At 49.0% G+C, this 22,910-nt stretch overlaps 1 protein-coding gene and 2 long non-coding RNA genes across 11 annotated transcripts in view; 2 read left to right on the top strand and 1 right to left on the bottom strand.

The window, feature by feature from the left end:
- LOC127911283 (protein jagged-1b-like) overlaps nt 1–22,910 on the top strand; it is a 251,790-nt gene that overhangs the window by 197,069 nt on the left and 31,811 nt on the right. For all 9 annotated transcript variants that reach the window (XR_008077703.1, XR_008077707.1, XR_008077702.1 and 6 more), the window contains exon 21: nt 6,799–6,912. Coding sequence is in view for 2 of the 9 variants with exons in the window: in XM_052477450.1 (XP_052333410.1) it covers nt 6,799–6,912 (114 nt within the window). In the remaining 7 variants the exon portion in view is untranslated. The remainder of the gene's footprint in view (nt 1–6,798; nt 6,913–22,910) is intronic.
- LOC127911290 (uncharacterized) lies at nt 322–3,552 on the top strand. The gene is made up of 3 exons (XR_008077724.1): nt 322–371; nt 1,372–1,495; nt 3,453–3,552. It is a non-coding gene; the product is annotated as an uncharacterized LOC127911290 (long non-coding RNA).
- On the bottom strand, nt 14,086–15,488 carry LOC127911288 (uncharacterized). The gene is made up of 3 exons (XR_008077722.1): nt 15,410–15,488; nt 15,040–15,307; nt 14,086–14,753 (listed from the first exon to the last, which is right to left on the bottom strand). It is a non-coding gene; the product is annotated as an uncharacterized LOC127911288 (long non-coding RNA).

Here is a 22,910-nt window from a genome sequence, read left to right as displayed (position 1 = left end):
GGTCTCTCTCTGCAGGTGATTAAACAGCCAGGTCTCTCTCTGCAGGTGATTAAACAGCCAGGTCTCTCTCTGCAGGTGATTAAACAGCCAGGTCTCTCTCTACAGGTGATTAAACAGCCAGGTCTCTCTCTCTACAGGTGATTAAACAGCCAGGTCTCTCTCTCTACAGGTGATTAAACAGCCAGGTCTCTCTCTGCAGGTGATTAAACAGCCAGGTCTCTCTCTCTACAGGTGATTAAACAGCCAGGTCTCTCTCTGCAGGTGATTAAACAGCCAGGTCTCTCTCTGCAGGTGATTAAACAGCCAGGTCTCTCTCTCTGCAGGTGATTAAACAGCCAGGTCTCTCTCTCTACAGGTGATTAAACAGCCAGGTCTCTCTCTGCAGGTGATTAAACAGCCAGGTCTCTCTCTCTGCAGGTGATTAAACAGCCAGGTCTCTCTCTGCAGGTGATTAAACAGCCAGGTCTCTCTCTACAGGTGATTAAACAGCCAGGTCTCTCTCTACAGGTGATTAAACAGCCAGGTCTCTCTCTCTACAGGTGATTAAACAGCCAGGTCTCTCTCTACAGGTGATTAAACAGCCAGGTCTCTCTCTCTACAGGTGATTAAACAGCCAGGTCTCTCTACAGGTGATTAAACAGCCAGGTCTCTCTCTACAGGTGATTAAACAGCCAGGTCTCTCTCTACAGGTGATTAAACAGCCAGGTCTCTCTCTGCAGGTGATTAAACAGCCAGGTCTCTCTCTGCAGGTGATTAAACAGCCAGGTCTCTCTCTACAGGTGATTAAACAGCCAGGTCTCTCTCTCTACAGGTGATTAAACAGCCAGGTCTCTCTCTGCAGGTGATTAAACAGCCAGGTCTCTCTCTACAGGTGATTAAACAGCCAGGTCTCTCTCTACAGGTGATTAAACAGCCAGGTCTCTCTCTACAGGTGATTAAACAGCCAGGTCTCTCTCTGCAGGTGATTAAACAGCCAGGTCTCTCTCTACAGGTGATTAAACAGCCAGGTCTCTCTCTACAGGTGATTAAACAGCCAGGTCTCTCTCTACAGGTGATTAAACAGCCAGGTCTCTCTCTGCAGGTGATTAAACAGCCAGGTCTCTCTCTACAGGTGATTAAACAGCCAGGTCTCTCTCTGCAGGTGATTAAACAGCCAGGTCTCTCTCTCTACAGGTGATTAAACAGCCAGGTCTCTCTCTGCAGGTGATTAAACAGCCAGGTCTCTCTCTACAGGTGATTAAACAGCCAGGTCTCTCTCTACAGGTGATTAAACAGCCAGGTCTCTCTCTACAGGTGATTAAACAGCCAGGTCTCTCTCTCTACAGGTGATTAAACAGCCAGGTCTCTCTCTACAGGTGATTAAACAGCCAGGTCTCTCTCTACAGGTGATTAAACAGCCAGGTCTCTCTCTGCAGGTGATTAAACAGCCAGGTCTCTCTCTCTGCAGGTGATTAAACAGCCAGGTCTCTCTCTCTACAGGTGATTAAACAGCCAGGTCTCTCTCTCTGCAGGTGATTAAACAGCCAGGTCTCTCTCTCTGCAGGTGATTAAACAGCCAGGTCTCTCTCTGCAGGTGATTAAACAGCCAGTCTGTCTCTCTCTACAGGTGATTAAACAGCCAGGTCTCTCTCTGCAGGTGATTAAACAGCCAGGTCTCTCTCTGCAGGTGATTAAACAGCCAGGTCTCTCTCTCTACAGGTGATTAAACAGCCAGGTCTCTCTCTGCAGGTGATTAAACAGCCAGGTCTCTCTCTGCAGGTGATTAAACAGCCAGGTCTCTCTCTGCAGGTGATTAAACAGCCAGGTCTCTCTCTCTGCAGGTGATTAAACAGCCAGGTCTCTCTCTGCAGGTGATTAAACAGCCAGGTCTCTCTCTGCAGGTGATTAAACAGCCAGGTCTCTCTCTACAGGTGATTAAACAGCCAGGTCTCTCTCTACAGGTGATTAAACAGCCAGGTCTCTCTCTCTGCAGGTGATTAAACAGCCAGGTCTCTCTCTACAGGTGATTAAACAGCCAGGTCTCTCTCTCTACAGGTGATTAAACAGCCAGGTCTCTCTCTCTGCAGGTGATTAAACAGCCAGGTCTCTCTCTCTGCAGGTGATTAAACAGCCAGGTCTCTCTCTACAGGTGATTAAACAGCCAGGTCTCTCTCTACAGGTGATTAAACAGCCAGGTCTCTCTCTCTGCAGGTGATTAAACAGCCAGGTCTCTCTCTGCAGGTGATTAAACAGCCAGGTCTCTCTCTACAGGTGATTAAACAGCCAGGTCTCTCTCTACAGGTGATTAAACAGCCAGGTCTCTCTCTGCAGGTGATTAAACAGCCAGGTCTCTCTCTGCAGGTGATTAAACAGCCAGGTCTCTCTCTGCAGGTGATTAAACAGCCAGGTCTCTCTCTACAGGTGATTAAACAGCCAGGTCTCTCTCTGCAGGTGATTAAACAGCCAGGTCTCTCTCTGCAGGTGATTAAACAGCCAGGTCTCTCTCTCTGCAGGTGATTAAACAGCCAGGTCTCTCTCTGCAGGTGATTAAACAGCCAGGTCTCTCTCTACAGGTGATTAAACAGCCAGGTCTCTCTCTACAGGTGATTAAACAGCCAGGTCTCTCTCTACAGGTGATTAAACAGCCAGGTCTCTCTCTGCAGGTGATTAAACAGCCAGGTCTCTCTCTCTACAGGTGATTAAACAGCCAGGTCTCTCTCTGCAGGTGATTAAACAGCCAGGTCTCTCTCTGCAGGTGATTAAACAGCCAGGTCTCTCTCTCTGCAGGTGATTAAACAGCCAGGTCTCTCTCTGCAGGTGATTAAACAGCCAGGTCTCTCTCTACAGGTGATTAAACAGCCAGGTCTCTCTCTGCGGGTGATTAAACAGCCAGGTCTCTCTCTGCAGGTGATTAAACAGCCAGGTCTCTCTCTCTACAGGTGATTAAACAGCCAGGTCTCTCTCTGCAGGTGATTAAACAGCCAGGTCTCTCTCTCTGCAGGTGATTAAACAGCCAGGTCTCTCTCTGCAGGTGATTAAACAGCCAGGTCTCTCTCTGCAGGTGATTAAACAGCCAGGTCTCTCTCTCTACAGGTGATTAAACAGCCAGGTCTCTCTCTGCAGGTGATTAAACAGCCAGGTCTCTCTCTGCAGGTGATTAAACAGCCAGGTCTCTCTCTGCAGGTGATTAAACAGCCAGGTCTCTCTCTCTACAGGTGATTAAACAGCCAGGTCTCTCTCTACAGGTGATTAAACAGCCAGGTCTCTCTCTGCAGGTGATTAAACAGCCAGGTCTCTCTCTACAGGTGATTAAACAGCCAGGTCTCTCTCTACAGGTGATTAAACAGCCAGGTCTCTCTCTCTGCAGGTGATTAAACAGCCAGGTCTCTCTCTGCAGGTGATTAAACAGCCAGGTCTCTCTCTACAGGTGATTAAACAGCCAGGTCTCTCTCTACAGGTGATTAAACAGCCAGGTCTCTCTCTACAGGTGATTAAACAGCCAGGTCTCTCTCTGCAGGTGATTAAACAGCCAGGTCTCTCTCTCTGCAGGTGATTAAACAGCCAGGTCTCTCTCTGCAGGTGATTAAACAGCCAGGTCTCTCTCTACAGGTGATTAAACAGCCAGGTCTCTCTCTACAGGTGATTAAACAGCCAGGTCTCTCTCTGCAGGTGATTAAACAGCCAGGTCTCTCTCTGCAGGTGATTAAACAGCCAGGTCTCTCTCTACAGGTGATTAAACAGCCAGGTCTCTCTCTCTGCAGGTGATTAAACAGCCAGGTCTCTCTCTCTGCAGGTGATTAAACAGCCAGGTCTCTCTCTACAGGTGATTAAACAGCCAGGTCTCTCTCTACAGGTGATTAAACAGCCAGGTCTCTCTCTCTACAGGTGATTAAACAGCCAGGTCTCTCTCTCTACAGGTGATTAAACAGCCAGGTCTCTCTCTGCAGGTGATTAAACAGCCAGGTCTCTCTCTACAGGTGATTAAACAGCCAGGTCTCTCTCTACAGGTGATTAAACAGCCAGGTCTCTCTCTACAGGTGATTAAACAGCCAGGTCTCTCTCTGCAGGTGATTAAACAGCCAGGTCTCTCTCTACAGGTGATTAAACAGCCAGGTCTCTCTCTACAGGTGATTAAACAGCCAGGTCTCTCTCTGCAGGTGATTAAACAGCCAGGTCTCTCTCTCTACAGGTGATTAAACAGCCAGGTCTCTCTCTACAGGTGATTAAACAGCCAGGTCTCTCTCTACAGGTGATTAAACAGCCAGGTCTCTCTCTCTACAGGTGATTAAACAGCCAGGTCTCTCTCTACAGGTGATTAAACAGCCAGGTCTCTCTCTCTGCAGGTGATTAAACAGCCAGGTCTCTCTCTACAGGTGATTAAACAGCCAGGTCTCTCTCTACAGGTGATTAAACAGCCAGGTCTCTCTCTCTGCAGGTGATTAAACAGCCAGGTCTCTCTCTGCAGGTGATTAAACAGCCAGGTCTCTCTCTACAGGTGATTAAACAGCCAGGTCTCTCTCTACAGGTGATTAAACAGCCAGGTCTCTCTCTACAGGTGATTAAACAGCCAGGTCTCTCTCTCTACAGGTGATTAAACAGCCAGGTCTCTCTCTACAGGTGATTAAACAGCCAGGTCTCTCTCTCTGCAGGTGATTAAACAGCCAGGTCTCTCTCTCTACAGGTGATTAAACAGCCAGGTCTCTCTCTCTACAGGTGATTAAACAGCCAGGTCTCTCTCTACAGGTGATTAAACAGCCAGGTCTCTCTCTACAGGTGATTAAACAGCCAGGTCTCTCTCTACAGGTGATTAAACAGCCAGGTCTCTCTCTCTGCAGGTGATTAAACAGCCAGGTCTCTCTCTACAGGTGATTAAACAGCCAGGTCTCTCTCTGCAGGTGATTAAACAGCCAGGTCTCTCTCTGCAGGTGATTAAACAGCCAGGTCTCTCTCTACAGGTGATTAAACAGCCAGGTCTCTCTCTGCAGGTGATTAAACAGCCAGGTCTCTCTCTGCAGGTGATTAAACAGCCAGGTCTCTCTCTCTACAGGTGATTAAACAGCCAGGTCTCTCTCTCTACAGGTGATTAAACAGCCAGGTCTCTCTCTGCAGGTGATTAAACAGCCAGGTCTCTCTCTCTACAGGTGATTAAACAGCCAGGTCTCTCTCTCTACAGGTGATTAAACAGCCAGGTCTCTCTCTACAGGTGATTAAACAGCCAGGTCTCTCTCTACAGGTGATTAAACAGCCAGGTCTCTCTCTGCAGGTGATTAAACAGCCAGGTCTCTCTCTGCAGGTGATTAAACAGCCAGGTCTCTCTCTGCAGGTGATTAAACAGCCAGGTCTCTCTCTACAGGTGATTAAACAGCCAGGTCTCTCTCTACAGGTGATTAAACAGCCAGGTCTCTCTCTACAGGTGATTAAACAGCCAGGTCTCTCTCTCTACAGGTGATTAAACAGCCAGGTCTCTCTCTCTGCAGGTGATTAAACAGCCAGGTCTCTCTCTCTACAGGTGATTAAACAGCCAGGTCTCTCTCTCTACAGGTGATTAAACAGCCAGGTCTCTCTCTGCAGGTGATTAAACAGCCAGGTCTCTCTCTGCAGGTGATTAAACAGCCAGGTCTCTCTCTGCAGGTGATTAAACAGCCAGGTCTCTCTCTCTCTACAGGTGATTAAACAGCCAGGTCTCTCTCTCTACAGGTGATTAAACAGCCAGGTCTCTCTCTGCCGGTGATTAAACTCTGGCGCTCTGAGGATCTGGGGCGCTCTGAGGCTCTGGGACGCTCTGAGGATCTGGGACGCTCTGAGGCTCTGGGGCGCTCTGAGGCTCTGGGGCGCTCTGAGGATCTGGGACGCTCTGAGGCTCTGGGGCGCTCTGAGGATCTGGGGCACTCTGGGGCGCTTTGAGGCTCTGGGGCTCTGGGGCGCTCTGAGGATCTGGGGCACTCTGAGGCTCTGGTGCGCTCTGAGGCTCTGGGGCGCTCTGAGGCTCTGGGGCGCTCTGAGGCTCTGGGGCGCTCTGAGGATCTGGGGCGCTCTGAGGCTCTGGGGCGCTCTGAGGATCTGGGGCGCTCTGAGGATCTGGGGCGCTCTGAGGATCTGGGGCGCTCTGAGGCTCTGGGGCGCTCTGAGGATCTGGGGCGCTCTGAGGCTCTGGGGCGCTCTGAGGATCTGGGGCGCTCTGAGGCTCTGGGGCGCTCTGAGGATCTGGGGCGCTCTGAGGATCTGGGGCGCTCTGAGGCTCTGGGGCGCTCTGAGGATCTGGGGCGCTCTGAGGCTCTGAGGCGCTCTGAGGCTCTGGTGCGCTCTGGGGGCGCTCTGAGGCTCTGGTGCGCTCTGGGGGCGCTCTGAGGCTCTGGTGTGCTCTGGGGGCGCTCTGAGGCTCTGGTGCGCTCTGGGGGCGCTCTGAGGCTCTGGGGCGCTCTGATGCTCTGCAGCACCGGCCTGAGGTGTCACTACAGTCCCTGGTTCAAATCCAACCTGTATCACATCCGGCCGTGATTGGGAATCCCATAGGGCGACGCACAATTGGCACAGCGTCTTCCAGGTTTAGCCAGGGTAGGCCGTCGTTGCGAAATAAGAATTTGTTCTTTACTGACTTGCCTAGTTATATAAAGGTAAAACAAATGTGTTGCAGAGACTGTTTTTGATGATCCAAAAAAATCTAAATTCAAAAGAGTGTCGTTAAAGGCTTAATGTCAAACGTAATTGGATCGTTCCTGACTGCTATTGTGTGTGTGTGTGTGTGTGTGTGTGTGTGTGTGTGTGTGTGTGTGTGTGTGTGTGTGTGTGTGTGTGTGTGTGTGTGTGTGTGTGTGTCAGATATCAACGAATGCCAGTCCTCGCCGTGTGTGTTTGGTGCAACCTGTGTTGATGAAATCAATGGCTTCCACTGCCTGTGTCCCCAAGACCGATCAGGACCACGTTGTCAGGACGGTAAGGATCTCTAAAAACACGAGCTCACAATCTCTCTATGTCATAGGATCTCTGAAAACACGAGCTCACGATCTCTCTCTGTCATGGGATCTCTGAAAACACGAGCTCACAATCTCTCTATGTCATAGGATCTCTGAAAACACGAGCTCACGATCTCTCTATGTCATAGGATCTCTGAAAACACGAGCTCACGATCTCTCTATGTCATAGATCTCTGAAAACACGAGCTCACAATCTCTCTATGTCATAGGATCTCTGAAAACACGAGCTCACGATCTCTCTATGTCATAGGATCTCTGAAAACACGAGCTCACGATCTCTCTATGTCATGGGATCTCTGAAAACACGAGCTCACAATCTCTCTATGTCATAGGATCTCTGAAAACACGAGCTCACGATCTCTCTATGTCATAGGACCTCTGAAAACACGAGCTCACGATCTCTCTATGTCATAGGATCTCTGAAAACACGAGCTCACGATCTCTCTATGTCATGGGATCTCTGAAAACATGAGCTCACAATCTCTCTATGTCATAGGATCTCTGAAAACACGTGCTCACGATCTTTCTATGTCATGGGATCTCTGAAAACACGATCTCTCTGTCATTTGAAATTATTTTACTGTTATAATATATTTTTATTTCTTTACAACAACAAAGAAAATCACTTTTGCTCTACTCTCTTGACCAATCAGAATGATCCAAAATGCCACAACAGCAGACTGATATTCCGGTACCTTTTGGCTAACCGTAGGCTAGGCTGACAGCAGACTGATATTCCGGTACCTTTTGGCTAACCGTAGGCTAGGCTGACAGCAGACTGATATTCCGGTACCTTTTGGCTAACCGTAGGCTAGGCTGACAGCAGACTGATATTCCGGTACCTTTTGGCTAACCGTAGGCTAGGCTGACAGCAGACTGATATTCCGGTACCTTTTGGCTAACCGTAGGCTAGGCTGACAGCAGGCGGTGAAAGAGAAGTCTGATGTTTGCCATCGTTATTCTGTAGAACTGATTCTGTTTCCAGACTGTGGGGTTTTGCATTGATCTGTGTCTGGTCTTGTTCTCCATTGGTGCACGTTTTATAATGGCTATTTGAAGTGGGGAAAATAGTGTTGTCAGGGCTCAGCGGAGGGATAAATGCACTATGATAGTAAAATGCCTTTTCATGTAAAACACAACCCATAGCCAGGAGGTACACAACCCATAGCCAGGTGGCAGGAGGTACACAACCCATAGCCAGGAGGTACACAACCCATAGCCAGGAGGTACACAACCCATAGCCAGGAGGTACACAACCCATAGCCAGGAGGTACACAACCCATAGCCAGGAGGTACACAACCCATAGCCAGGTGGCAGGAGGTACACAACCCATAGCCAGGAGGTACACAACCCATAGCCATGAGGTACACAACCCATAGCCAGGAGGCAGGAGGTACACAACCCATAGCCAGGAGGTACACAACCCATAGCCAGGAGGTACACAACCCATAGCCAGGAGGTACACAACCCATAGCCAGGAGGTACACAACCCATAGCCAGGAGGTACACAACCCATAGCCAGGTGGCAGGGTGAACACAGGGTGTCAGAAATGATTTAGGGGGCGTCAGAAATGATTTAGGGGGCGTCAGAAATGATTTAGGGGGCGTCAGAAATGATTTAGGGGGCGTCAGAAATGATTTAGGGGGCGTCAGAAATGATTTAGGGGGTGTCAGAAATGATTTAGGGGGCGTCAGAAATGATTTAGGGGGCGTCAGAAATGATTTAGGGGGCTTCAGAAATTATTTAGGGGGCGTCAGAAATTATTTAGGGGGTGTCAGAAATTCTTAAGGGGGCGTCAGAAATGATTAAGGGGGCACAACTATTTTAGCTTGCTGATAATACAGGATTGATCATACTCCATTCCACACAATGTATTCACAGCCCGGCTGTCTCAAGATATCAGGCTGCTGCACCACTTTACAAACAAATCATAACCATCTGGAGAAATGACAACACTACACAGCTACATGCACAATACCCGTCAATGCAGTGCAGAATATATGCTAATTACCGTAATACCAGCTGTTTGGTTGGTTAAATCGTGCTGAAATGTTTCCCAGTACAGCTTCCAGAGTGCTGAAAAGCCGCCTCTTCCCTCTCATTATCCTCTTCTTGCTGGCCCATTGTTTCCACCACATATTGCCCGAGATGGCATAGCAGTTCAGACGTCTTTTGTCCTCGTCTTGTCGTGTCCTGTATATATATATATATATATTTACAACTTTTTTTCACATACATTTTTTTTTTTAAACGACCTCCACTCATCACTGTAAAACGCTCCCTGAAACACTTCAGCGAGCAGGCCTTTCTAATCGACCTGGCCGGGGTATCCTGGAAGGATATTGATCTCATCCCGTCAGTAGAGGATGCCTGGTCATCCCCCTCTTCAAAGGGGGGGACACTCTTGACCCAAACTGCTACAGACCTATATCTATCCTACCATGCCTTTCTAAGGTCTTGAAAGCCAAGTCAACAAACAGATTACCGACCATTTCGAATCTCACCATACCTTCTCTGCTATGCAATCTGGTTTCAGAGCTGGTCATGGGTGCACCTCAGCCACGCTCAAGGTCCTAAACGATATCTTAACAGCCATCGATAAGAAACATTACTGTGCAGCCGTATTCATTGATCTGGCCAAGGCTTTCGACTCTGTCAACCACCACGGCCTCATCGGCAGACTCGACAGCCTTGGTTTCTCAAATGATTGCCTCGCCTGGTTCACCAACTACTTCTCTGATAGAGTTCAGTGTGTCAAATCGGAGGGTCTGCTGTCCGGACCTCTGGCAGTCTCTATGGGGGTGCCACAGGGTTCAATTCTTGGACCGACTCTCTTCTCTGTATACATCAATGAGGTCGCTCTTGCTGCTGGTGAGTCCCTGATCCACCTCTACGCAGACGACACCATTCTGTATACTTCCGGCCCTTCTTTGGACACTGTGTTAACAACCCTCCAGGCAAGCTTCAATGCCATACAACTCTCCTTCCGTGGCCTCCAATTGCTTTTAAATACAAGTAAAACTAAATGCATGATCTTCAACCGATCGCTACCTGCACCTACCCGCCTGTCCAACATCACTACTCTGGACGGCTCTGACTTAGAATACGTGGACAACTACAAATACTTAGGTGTCTGGTTAGACTGTAAACTCTCCTTCCAGACCCATATCAAACATCTCCAATCCAAAGTTAAATCTAGAATTGGCTTCCTATTTCGCAACAAAGCATCCTTCACTAATGCTGCCAAACATACCCTTGTAAAACTGACCATCCTACCAATCCTCGACTTTGGCGATGTAATTTACAAAATAGCCTCCAATACCCTACTCAACGACTTGATTAGTGTAGTGTTAGCTAGCTACATAGTTGTCTTTGCTGTCTTCGTATCCAAGATAATTGTGTAGTTTAGAGTGTGTAGTCTTAGAGCGATTATCTTAATTTACCGAGGTTAGCTAGCCAGCTATTTGTCATCCTTGACGTAGGAGACACTGCTAGCTAGCCAACAGCTAGCCAACGTCTACTGAATAGAACTACCGCACTCAACAACCCGGTCGCATTCCGCTTCGCTCCACAGGTAGTATCACATTTTCATTTCACTTCATTACAGCACAACGGTTTGATTTGTTTGATCGTAGCTAGCTACATTGCCGTCTTTGTATCAAAGATAATTGTGTAGTCTAGAGCGATTTTCTAGGTTAGCTAGCCAGCTATTGTCGTTCTTTTAGCAACGTAACGTAATCAACACTGCTAGCTAGCCAGCTAGCCCCCGAATAGCAGCACTGTAGAAACTATTACACTCAACGGAACGACTTGATTAGTGTAGTGTCAACAACGCAGCCACTGCCAGCTAGCCTACAAAGTCAACAACGCAGCCACTGCCAGCTAGCCTACTTCAGCAGTACTGTATCATTTTAATCATTTTAGTCAATAAGATTCTTGCTACGTAAGCTTAACTTTCTGAACATTCGAGACGTGTAGTCCACTTGTCATTCCAATCTCCTTGCATTAGCGTAGCCTCTTCTGTAGCCTGTCAACTATGTGTCTGTCCCTGTTCTCTCCTCTCTGCACAGACCATACAAACGCTCCACACCGCGTGGCTCTGTTCTAGGCCCTCTCCTATTCTCGCTATACACCAAGTCACTTGGCTCTGTCATAACCTCACATGGTCTCTCCTATCATTGCTATGCAGACGACACACAATTAATCTTCTCCTTTCCCCCTTCTGATGACCAGGTGGCGAATCGCATCTCTGCATGTCTGGCAGACATATCAGTGTGGATGACGGATCACCACCTCAAGCTGAACCTCGGCAAGACGGAGCTGCTCTTCCTCCCGGGAAGGACTGCCCGTTCCATGATCTCGCTATCACGGTTGACAACTCCATTGTGTCCTCCTCCCAGAGCGCTAAGAACCTTGGCGTGATCCTGGACAACACCCTGTCGTTCTCAACTAACATCAAGGCGGTGGCCCGTTCCTGTAGGTTCATGCTCTACAACATCCGCAGAGTACGACCCTGCCTCACACAGGAAGCGGCGCAGGTCCTAATCCAGGCACTTGTCATCTCCCGTCTGGATTACTGCAACTCGCTGTTGGCTGGGCTCCCTGCCTGTGCCATTAAACCCCTACAACTCATCCAGAACGCCGCAGCCCGTCTGGTGTTCAACCTTCCCAAGTTCTCTCACGTCACCCCGCTCCTCCGCTCTCTCCACTGGCTTCCAGTTGAAGCTCGCATCCGCTACAAGACCATGGTGCTTGCCTACGGAGCTGTGAGGGGAACGGCACCTCAGTACCTCCAGGCTCTGATCAGGCCCTACACCCAAACAAGGGCACTGCGTTCATCCACCTCTGGCCTGCTCGCCTCCCTACCACTGAGGAAGTACAGTTCCCGCTCAGCCCAGTCAAAACTGTTCGCTGCTCTGGCCCCCCAATGGTGGAACAAACTCCCTCACGACGCCAGGACAGCGGAGTCAATCACCACCTTCCGGAGACACCTGAAACCCCACCTCTTTAAGGAATACCTAGGATAGGATAAAGTAATCCTTCTCACCCCCCCCCCCTTTAAAAGATTTAGATGCACTATTGTAAAGTGGCTGTTCCACTCGATGTCATAAGGTGAATGCACCAATTTGTAAGTCGCTCTGGATAAGAGTCTGCTAAATGACTTAAATGTAAATGTAAAAATTCCAGTGTTTTACTTGCTATATTGTATTTACTTTGCCACCATGGCCTTTTTTGCCTTTACCTCCCTTCTCACCTCATTTGCTCACATTGTATATAGACTTGTTTATACTGTATTATTGACTGTATGTTGGTTTTACTCCATGTGTAACTCTGTGTTGTTGTATCTGTCGAACTGCTTTGCTTTATCTTGGCCAGGTCGCAATTGTAAATGAGAACTTGTTTTCAACTTGCCTACCTGGTTAAATAAAGGTGTTCTCAACTAGGGGGTGTCCGTTTGCTTGTATTTCTCCGTAACTCATCAAACTCACTGTCAGCTCACAGTTTTCCACGCAATTGTGGGCACTCGGATACCTCCAATGTCACCAGGCTGCAAGATGGTTTCGCAGTTGCCTTTGCTGCTGGGCTCAACGTCGGCTCAGTGGCCTTGGCCTCGATGATAGCGTCGGATCAGCGACCTCTTTAGCAGCAGGAGGTCAACGACCTCTTTAACAGCAGGAGGTCAACAACAGCAGCAGGAGGTCAATGACCTCTTTAGCAGCAGGAGGTCAACGACCTCTTTAACAGCAGGAGGTCAACAACAGCAGCAGGAGGTCAATGACCTCTTTAACAGCAGGAGATCAACGACCTCTTTAACAGCAGGAGGTCAACGACCTCTTTAACAGCAGGAGGTCAACAACAGCAGCAGGAGGTCAATGACCTCTTTAGCAGCAGGAGGTCAACGACCTCTTTAACAGCAGGAGGTCAACAACAGCAGCAGGAGGTCAACAACCTCTTTAACAGCAGGAGGTCAACAACAGCAGCAGGAGGTCAACAACAGCAGCAGGAGGTCAACAACCTCTTTAACAGCAGGAGGTCAACAACAGCAGCAGGAGGTCAACAACAGCAGCAGGAGGTCAACAACCTCTTTAACAGCAGGAGGTCAACAACAGCAGCAGGAGGTCAACAACCTCTTTAACAGCAGGAGGTCAACAACAGCAGCAGGAGGTCAACGACCTCTTTAACAGCAGGAGGTCAACAACAGCAGCAGGAGGTCAACAACAGCAGCAGGAGGTCAACAACCTCTTTAACAGCAGGAGGTCAACAACAGCAGCAGGAGGTCAATGACCTCTTTAACAGCAGGAGGTCAACGACCTCTTTAACAGCAGGAGGTCAACAACCTCTTTAACAGCAGGAGGTCAACGACCTCTTTAACAACAGGAGATCAACGACCTCTTTAACAGCAGGAGGTCAACGACCTCTTTAACAGCAGGAGGTCAACGACCTCTTTAACAACAGGAGGTCAACGACCTCTTTAACAGCAGGAGGTCAACAACAGCAGCAGGAGGTCAACGACCTCTTTAACAGCAGGAGGTCAACGACCTCTTTAACAGCAGGAGGTCAACGACCTCTTTAACAGCAGGAGGTCAACAACAGCAGCAGGAGGTCAACGACCTCTTTAACAGCAGGAGGTCAACGACCTCTTTAACAGCAGGAGATCAACGACCTCTTTAACAGCAGGAGGTCAACGACCTCTTTAACAGCAGGAGGTCAACAACAGCAGCAGGAGGTCAACGACCTCTTTAACAGCAGGAGGTCAACAACCTCTTTAACAGCAGGAGGTCAACGACCTCTTTAACAGCAGGAGGTCAACAACAGCAGCAGGAGGTCAACGACCTCTTTAACAGCAGGAGGTCAACGACCTCTTTAACAGCAGGAGGTCAACGACCTCTTTAACAGCAGGAGGTCAACAACCTCTTTAACAGCAGGAGGTCAACGACCTCTTTAACAACAGGAGGTCAACGACCTCTTTAACAACAGGAGATCAACGACCTCTTTAACAGCAGGAGGTCAACAACCTCTTTAACAGCAGGAGGTCAACGACCTCTTTAACAGCAGGAGGTCAACGACCTCTTTAACAGCAGGAGGTCAACAACAGCAGCAGGAGGTCAACGACCTCTTTAACAGCAGGAGGTCAACGACCTCTTTAACAGCAGGAGGTCAACGACCTCTTTAACAGCAGGAGGTCAACGACCTCTTTAACAGCAGGAGGTCAACGACCTCTTTAACAGCAGGAGGTCAACAACAGCAGCAGGAGGTCAACGACCTCTTTAACAGCAGGAGGTCAACGACCTCTTTAACAGCAGGAGGTCAACGACCTCTTTAACAGCAGGAGGTCAACAACAGCAGCAGGAGGTCAACGACCTCTTTAACAGCAGGAGGTCAACGACCTCTTTAACAGCAGGAGGTCAACGACCTCTTTAACAGCAGGAGGTCAACGACCTCTTTAACAGCAGGAGGTCAACGACCTCTTTAACAGCAGGAGGTCAACGACCTCTTTAACAGCAGGAGGTCAACGACCTCTTTAACAGCAGGAGGTCAACAACAGCAGCAGGAGGTCAACGACCTCTTTAACAGCAGGAGGTCAACGACCTCTTTAACAACAGGAGGTCAACAACCTCTTTAACAGCAGGAGGTCAACGACCTCTTTAACAGCAGGAGGTCAACGACCTCTTTAACAGCAGGAGGTCAACGACCTCTTTAACAGCAGGAGGTCAACAACCTCTTTAACAGCAGGAGGTCAACGACCTCTTTAACAGCAGGAGGTCAACGACCTCTTTAACAGCAGGAGGTCAACAACCTCTTTAACAGCAGGAGGTCAACAACCTCTTTAACAGCAGGAGGTCAACGACCTCTTTAACAGCAGGAGGTCAACGACCTCTTTAACAGCAGGAGGTCAACGACCTCTTTAACAGCAGGAGGTCAACGACCTCTTTAACAGCAGGAGGTCAACGACCTCTTTAACAGCAGGAGGTCAACAACCTCTTTAACAACAGGAGGTCAACGACCTCTTTAACAGCAGGAGGTCAACGACCTCTTTAACAGCAGGAGGTCAACAACCTCTTTAACAGCAGGAGGTCAACAACAGCAGCAGGAGGTCAACGACCTCTTTAACAGCAGGAGGTCAACAACAGCAGCAGGAGGTCAACGACCTCTTTAACAGCAGGAGGTCAACAACCTCTTTAACAGCAGGAGGTCAACGACCTCTTTAACAGCAGGAGGTCAACAACAGCAGCAGGAGGTCAACGACCTCTTTAACAACAGGAGGTCAACGACCTCTTTAACAGCAGGAGGTCAACGACCTCTTTAACAGCAGGAGGTCAATGACCTCTTTAACAGCAGGAGGTCAACGACCTCTAACAGCAGGAGGTCAACGACCTCTTTAACAGCAGGAGGTCAACGACCTCTTTAACAGCAGGAGGTCAATGACCTCTTTAACAGCAGGAGGTCAACGACCTCTTTAACAGCAGGAGGTCAACGACCTCTTTAACAGCAGGAGGTCAACGACCTCTTTAACAGCAGGAGGTCAACGACCTCTTTAACAACAGGAGGTCAACGACCTCTTTAACAACAGGAGATCAACAACCTCTTTAACAGCAGGAGGTCAACGACCTCTTTAACAGCAGGAGGTCAACGACCTCTTTAACAGCAGGAGGTCAACGACCTCTTTAACAGCAGGAGGTCAACGACCTCTTTAACAACAGGAGGTCAACGACCTCTTTAACAGCAGGAGGTCAACAACCTCTTTAACAGCAGGAGATCAACGACCTCTTTAACAGCAGGAGGTCAACGACCTCTTTAACAACAGGAGGTCAACGACCTCTTTAACAGCAGGAGGTCAACGACCTCTTTAACAGCAGGAGGTCAACGACCTCTTTAACAACAGGAGGTCAACGACCTCTTTAACAGCAGGAGGTCAACGACCTCTTTAACAGCAGGAGGTCAACAACAGCAGCAGGAGGTCAACGACCTCTTTAACAGCAGGAGGTCAACGACCTCTTTAACAACAGGAGGTCAACAACCTCTTTAACAGCAGGAGGTCAACAACCTCTTTAACAGCAGGAGGTCAACGACCTCTTTAACAGCAGGAGGTCAACGACCTCTTTAACAGCAGGAGGTCAACGACCTCTTTAACAACAGGAGGTCAACGACCTCTTTAACAACAGGAGATCAACGACCTCTTTAACAGCAGGAGGTCAACGACCTCTTTAACAGCATTAGGTCAACGACCTCTTTAACAGCAGGAGGTCAACGACCTCTTTAACAACAGGAGGTCAACGACCTCTTTAACAGCAGGAGGTCAACGACCTCTTTAACAGCAGGAGATCAACGACCTCTTTAACAGCAGGAGGTCAACGACCTCTTTAACAGCAGGAGGTCAACGACCTCTTTAACAGCAGGAGGTCAACGACCTCTTTAACAACAGGAGGTCAACGACCTCTTTAACAACAGGAGGTCAACGACCTCTTTAACAACAGGAGGTCAACGACCTCTTTAACAGCAGGAGGTCAACAACAGCAGCAGGAGGTCAACGACCTCTTTAACAGCAGGAGGTCAACGACCTCTTTAACAGCAGGAGGTCAACGACCTCTTTAACAACAGGAGGTCAACGACCTCTTTAACAGCAGGAGGTCAACAACAGCAGCAGGAGGTCAACGACCTCTTTAACAGCAGGAGGTCAACGACCTCTTTAACAGCAGGAGGTCAACGACCTCTTTAACAGCAGGAGGTCAACAACAGCAGCAGGAGGTCAACGACCTCTTTAACAGCAGGAGGTCAACGACCTCTTTAACAGCAGGAGATCAACGACCTCTTTAACAGCAGGAGGTCAACGACCTCTTTAACAGCAGGAGGTCAACAACAGCAGCAGGAGGTCAACGACCTCTTTAACAGCAGGAGGTCAACAACCTCTTTAACAGCAGGAGGTCAACAACCTCTTTAACAGCAGGAGGTCAACAACAGCAGCAGGAGGTCAACGACCTCTTTAACAGCAGGAGGTCAACGACCTCTTTAACAGCAGGAGGTCAACGACCTCTTTAACAGCAGGAGGTCAACAACCTCTTTAACAGCAGGAGGTCAACGACCTCTTTAACAACAGGAGGTCAACGACCTCTTTAACAACAGGAGATCAACGACCTCTTTAACAGCAGGAGGTCAACAACCTCTTTAACAGCAGGAGGTCAACGACCTCTTTAACAACAGGAGGTCAACGACCTCTTTAACAACAGGAGGTCAACGACCTCTTTAACAGCAGGAGGTCAACGACCTCTTTAACAGCAGGAGATCAACGACCTCTTTAACAGCAGGAGGTCAACGACCTCTTTAACAGCAGGAGGTCAATGACCTCTTTAACAGCAGGAGGTCAACGACCTCTTTAACAACAGGAGGTCAACGACCTCTTTAACAACAGGAGGTCAACGACCTCTTTAACAGCAGGAGGTCAACGACCTCTTTAACAACAGGAGGTCAACGACCTCTTTAACAGCAGGAGGTCAACAACAGCAGCAGGAGGTCAACGACCTCTTTAACAGCAGGAGGTCAACGACCTCTTTAACAGCAGGAGGTCAACGACCTCTTTAACAACAGGAGGTCAACGACCTCTTTAACAGCAGGAGGTCAACAACAGCAGCAGGAGGTCAACAACCTCTTTAACAGCAGGAGGTCAACGACCTCTTTAACAGCAGGAGGTCAACGACCTCTTTAACAGCAGGAGGTCAACAACAGCAGCAGGAGGTCAACGACCTCTTTAACAGCAGGAGGTCAACGACCTCTTTAACAGCAGGAGATCAACGACCTCTTTAACAGCAGGAGGTCAACGACCTCTTTAACAGCAGGAGGTCAACAACAGCAGCAGGAGGTCAACGACCTCTTTAACAGCAGGAGGTCAACAACCTCTTTAACAGCAGGAGGTCAACGACCTCTTTAACAGCAGGAGGTCAACAACAGCAGCAGGAGGTCAACGACCTCTTTAACAGCAGGAGGTCAACGACCTCTTTAACAGCAGGAGGTCAACGACCTCTTTAACAGCAGGAGGTCAACAACCTCTTTAACAGCAGGAGGTCAACAACAGCAGCAGGAGGTCAACGACCTCTTTAACAGCAGGAGGTCAACGACCTCTTTAACAGCAGGAGGTCAACGACCTCTTTAACAGCAGGAGGTCAACAACAGCAGCAGGAGGTCAACGACCTCTTTAACAGCAGGAGGTCAACGACCTCTTCAACAACAGGAGGTCACCGACCTCTTTAACAGCAGGAGGTCAACGACCTCTTTAACAGCAGGAGGTCAACGACCTCTTTAACAGCAGGAGGTCAACGACCTCTTTAACAGCAGGAGGTCAACGACCTCTTTAACAGCAGGAGGTCAACGACCTCTTTAACAGCAGGAGGTCAACGACCTCTTTAGCAGCAGGAGGTCAACGACCTCAACAGCAGGAGGTCAACGACCTCTTTAACAGCAGGAGGTCAACGACCTCTTTAACAACAGGAGGTCAACAACCTCTTTAACAGCAGGAGGTCAACGACCTCTTTAACAGCAGGAGGTCAACAACCTCTTTAACAGCAGGAGGTCAACGACCTCTTTAACAGCAGGAGGTCAACGACCTCTTTAACAGCAGGAGGTCAACAACAGCAGCAGGAGGTCAACGACCTCTTTAACAGCAGGAGGTCAACAACAGCAGCAGGAGGTCAACGACCTCTTTAACAGCAGGAGGTCAACAACCTCTTTAACAGCAGGAGGTCAACGACCTCTTTAACAGCAGGAGGTCAACAACAGCAGCAGGAGGTCAACGACCTCTTTAACAACAGGAGGTCAACGACCTCTTTAACAGCAGGAGGTCAACGACCTCTTTAACAGCAGGAGGTCAACGACCTCTTTAACAGCAGGAGGTCAATGACCTCTTTAACAGCAGGAGGTCAACGACCTCTTTAACAGCAGGAGGTCAACGACCTCTTTAACAGCAGGAGGTCAATGACCTCTTTAACAGCAGGAGGTCAACGACCTCTTTAACAGCAGGAGGTCAACGACCTCTTTAACAGCAGGAGGTCAACGACCTCTTTAACAGCAGGAGGTCAACGACCTCTTTAACAACAGGAGGTCAACGACCTCTTTAACAACAGGAGATCAACGACCTCTTTAACAGCAGGAGGTCAACGACCTCTTTAACAACAGGAGGTCAACGACCTCTTTAACAACAGGAGATCAACGACCTCTTTAACAGCAGGAGGTCAACGACCTCTTTAACAGCAGGAGGTCAACGACCTCTTTAACAGCAGGAGGTCAACGACCTCTTTAACAGCAGGAGGTCAACGACCTCTTTAACAACAGGAGGTCAACGACCTCTTTAACAGCAGGAGGTCAACAACCTCTTTAACAGCAGGAGATCAACGACCTCTTTAACAGCAGGAGGTCAACGACCTCTTTAACAACAGGAGATCAACGACCTCTTTAACAGCAGGAGGTCAACGACCTCTTTAACAGCAGGAGGTCAACAACAGCAGCAGGAGGTCAACGACCTCTTTAACAGCAGGAGGTCAACAACCTCTTTAACAGCAGGAGGTCAACGACCTCTTTAACAGCAGGAGGTCAACAACAGCAGCAGGAGGTCAACGACCTCTTTAACAGCAGGAGGTCAACGACCTCTTTAACAGCAGGAGGTCAACGACCTCTTTAACAGCAGGAGGTCAACAACCTCTTTAACAGCAGGAGGTCAACGACCTCTTTAACAGCAGGAGGTCAACGACCTCTTTAACAACAGGAGGTCAACGACCTCTTTAACAGCAGGAGATCAACGACCTCTTTAACAGCAGGAGGTCAACGACCTCTTTAACAACAGGAGGTCAACGACCTCTTTAACAACAGGAGGTCAACGACCTCTTTAACAGCAGGAGATCAACGACCTCTTTAACAGCAGGAGGTCAACGACCTCTTTAACAGCAGGAGGTCAACGACCTCTTTAACAGCAGGAGGTCAACGACCTCTTTAACAACAGGAGGTCAACGACCTCTTTAACAACAGGAGGTCAACGACCTCTTTAACAGCAGGAGGTCAACGACCTCTTTAACAGCAGGAGGTCAACGACCTCTTTAACAGCAGGAGGTCAACAACAGCAGCAGGAGGTCAACGACCTCTTTAACAGCAGGAGGTCAACGACCTCTTTAACAGCAGGAGGTCAACGACCTCTTTAACAACAGGAGGTCAACGACCTCTTTAACAGCAGGAGGTCAACAACAGCAGCAGGAGGTCAACAACCTCTTTAACAGCAGGAGGTCAACGACCTCTTTAACAGCAGGAGGTCAACGACCTCTTTAACAGCAGGAGGTCAACAACAGCAGCAGGAGGTCAACGACCTCTTTAACAGCAGGAGGTCAACGACCTCTTTAACAGCAGGAGATCAACGACCTCTTTAACAGCAGGAGGTCAACGACCTCTTTAACAGCAGGAGGTCAACAACAGCAGCAGGAGGTCAACGACCTCTTTAACAGCAGGAGGTCAACAACCTCTTTAACAGCAGGAGGTCAACGACCTCTTTAACAGCAGGAGGTCAACAACAGCAGCAGGAGGTCAACGACCTCTTTAACAGCAGGAGGTCAACGACCTCTTTAACAGCAGGAGGTCAACGACCTCTTTAACAGCAGGAGGTCAACAACCTCTTTAACAGCAGGAGGTCAACGACCTCTTTAACAGCAGGAGGTCAACGACCTCTTTAACAGCAGGAGGTCAACAACAGCAGCAGGAGGTCAACGACCTCTTTAACAACAGGAGGTCAACGACCTCTTTAACAGCAGGAGGTCAACGACCTCTTTAACAACAGGAGGTCAACGACCTCTTTAACAGCAGGAGGTCAACGACCTCTTTAACAGCAGGAGGTCAACAACAGCAGCAGGAGGTCAACGACCTCTTTAACAGCAGGAGGTCAACGACCTCTTTAACAGCAGGAGGTCAACGACCTCTTTAACAGCAGGAGGTCAACAACAGCAGCAGGAGGTCAACGACCTCTTTAACAGCAGGAGGTCAACGACCTCTTTAACAGCAGGAGGTCAACGACCTCTTTAACAGCAGGAGGTCAACGACCTCTTTAACAGCAGGAGGTCAACGACCTCTTTAACAGCAGGAGGTCAACGACCTCTTTAACAGCAGGAGGTCAACGACCTCTTTAACAGCAGGAGGTCAACGACCTCTTTAACAACAGGAGGTCAACGACCTCTTTAACAACAGGAGGTCAACAACAGCAGCAGGAGGTCAACGACCTCTTTAACAGCAGGAGGTCAACGACCTCTTTAACAACAGGAGGTCAACGACCTCTTTAACAGCAGGAGGTCAACGACCTCTTTAACAACAGGAGGTCAACGACCTCTTTAACAGCAGGAGGTCAACGACCTCTTTAACAGCAGGAGGTCAACGACCTCTTTAACAGCAGGAGGTCAACAACAGCAGCAGGAGGTCAACGACCTCTTTAACAGCAGGAGGTCAACAACAGCAGCAGGAGGTCAACGACCTCTTTAACAGCAGGAGGTCAACAACCTCTTTAACAGCAGGAGGTCAACGACCTCTTTAACAGCAGGAGGTCAACAACAGCAGCAGGAGGTCAACGACCTCTTTAACAACAGGAGGTCAACGACCTCTTTAACAGCAGGAGGTCAACGACCTCTTTAACAACAGGAGGTCAATGACCTCTTTAACAGCAGGAGGTCAACGACCGACCTCTTTAACAGCAGGAGGTCAACGACCTCTTTAACAGCAGGAGGTCAATGACCTCTTTAACAGCAGGAGGTCAACGACCTCTTTAACAGCAGGAGGTCAACGACCTCTTTAACAACAGGAGGTCAACGACCTCTTTAACAGCAGGTGGTCAACGACCTCTTTAACAACAGGAGGTCAACGACCTCTTTAACAACAGGAGATCAACGACCTCTTTAACAGCAGGAGGTCAACGACCTCTTTAACAACAGGAGGTCAACGACCTCTTTAACAACAGGAGATCAACGACCTCTTTAACAGCAGGAGGTCAACGACCTCTTTAACAGCAGGAGGTCAACGACCTCTTTAACAGCAGGAGGTCAACGACCTCTTTAACAGCAGGAGGTCAACGACCTCTTTAACAACAGGAGGTCAACGACCTCTTTAACAACAGGAGGTCAACGACCTCTTTAACAGCAGGAGGTCAACGACCTCTTTAACAGCAGGAGGTCAACGACCTCTTTAACAACAGGAGGTCAACGACCTCTTTAACAGCAGGAGGTCAACGACCTCTTTAACAACAGGAGGTCAACGACCTCTTTAACAACAGGAGGTCAACGACCTCTTTAACAACAGGAGGTCAACGACCTCTTTAACAGCAGGAGGTCAACGACCTCTTTAACAGCAGGAGGTCAACGACCTCTTTAACAGCAGGAGGTCAACGACCTCTTTAACAGCAGGAGGTCAACAACAGCAGCAGGAGGTCAACGACCTCTTTAACAGCAGGAGGTCAACGACCTCTTTAACAACAGGAGGTCAACAACCTCTTTAACAGCAGGAGGTCAACAACCTCTTTAACAGCAGGAGGTCAACGACCTCTTTAACAGCAGGAGGTCAACGACCTCTTTAACAGCAGGAGGTCAACGACCTCTTTAACAACAGGAGGTCAACGACCTCTTTAACAACAGGAGATCAACGACCTCTTTAACAGCAGGAGGTCAACGACCTCTTTAACAGCAGGAGGTCAACGACCTCTTTAACAGCAGGAGGTCAACGACCTCTTTAACAGCAGGAGGTCAACAACCTCTTTAACAACAGGAGGTCAACGACCTCTTTAACAGCAGGAGGTCAACGACCTCTTTAACAGCAGGAGGTCAACAACCTCTTTAACAGCAGGAGGTCAACGACCTCTTTAACAGCAGGAGGTCAACGACCTCTTTAACAGCAGGAGGTCAACAACAGCAGCAGGAGGTCAACGACCTCTTTAACAGCAGGAGGTCAA

The sequence above is a fragment of the Oncorhynchus keta genome, chromosome 24, assembly GCF_023373465.1.
Source record: "Oncorhynchus keta strain PuntledgeMale-10-30-2019 chromosome 24, Oket_V2, whole genome shotgun sequence".
Classification (NCBI taxonomy): Eukaryota; Metazoa; Chordata; class Actinopteri; order Salmoniformes; family Salmonidae; genus Oncorhynchus; species Oncorhynchus keta.
This window is presented reverse-complemented; position numbering and strand designations above follow the sequence as displayed.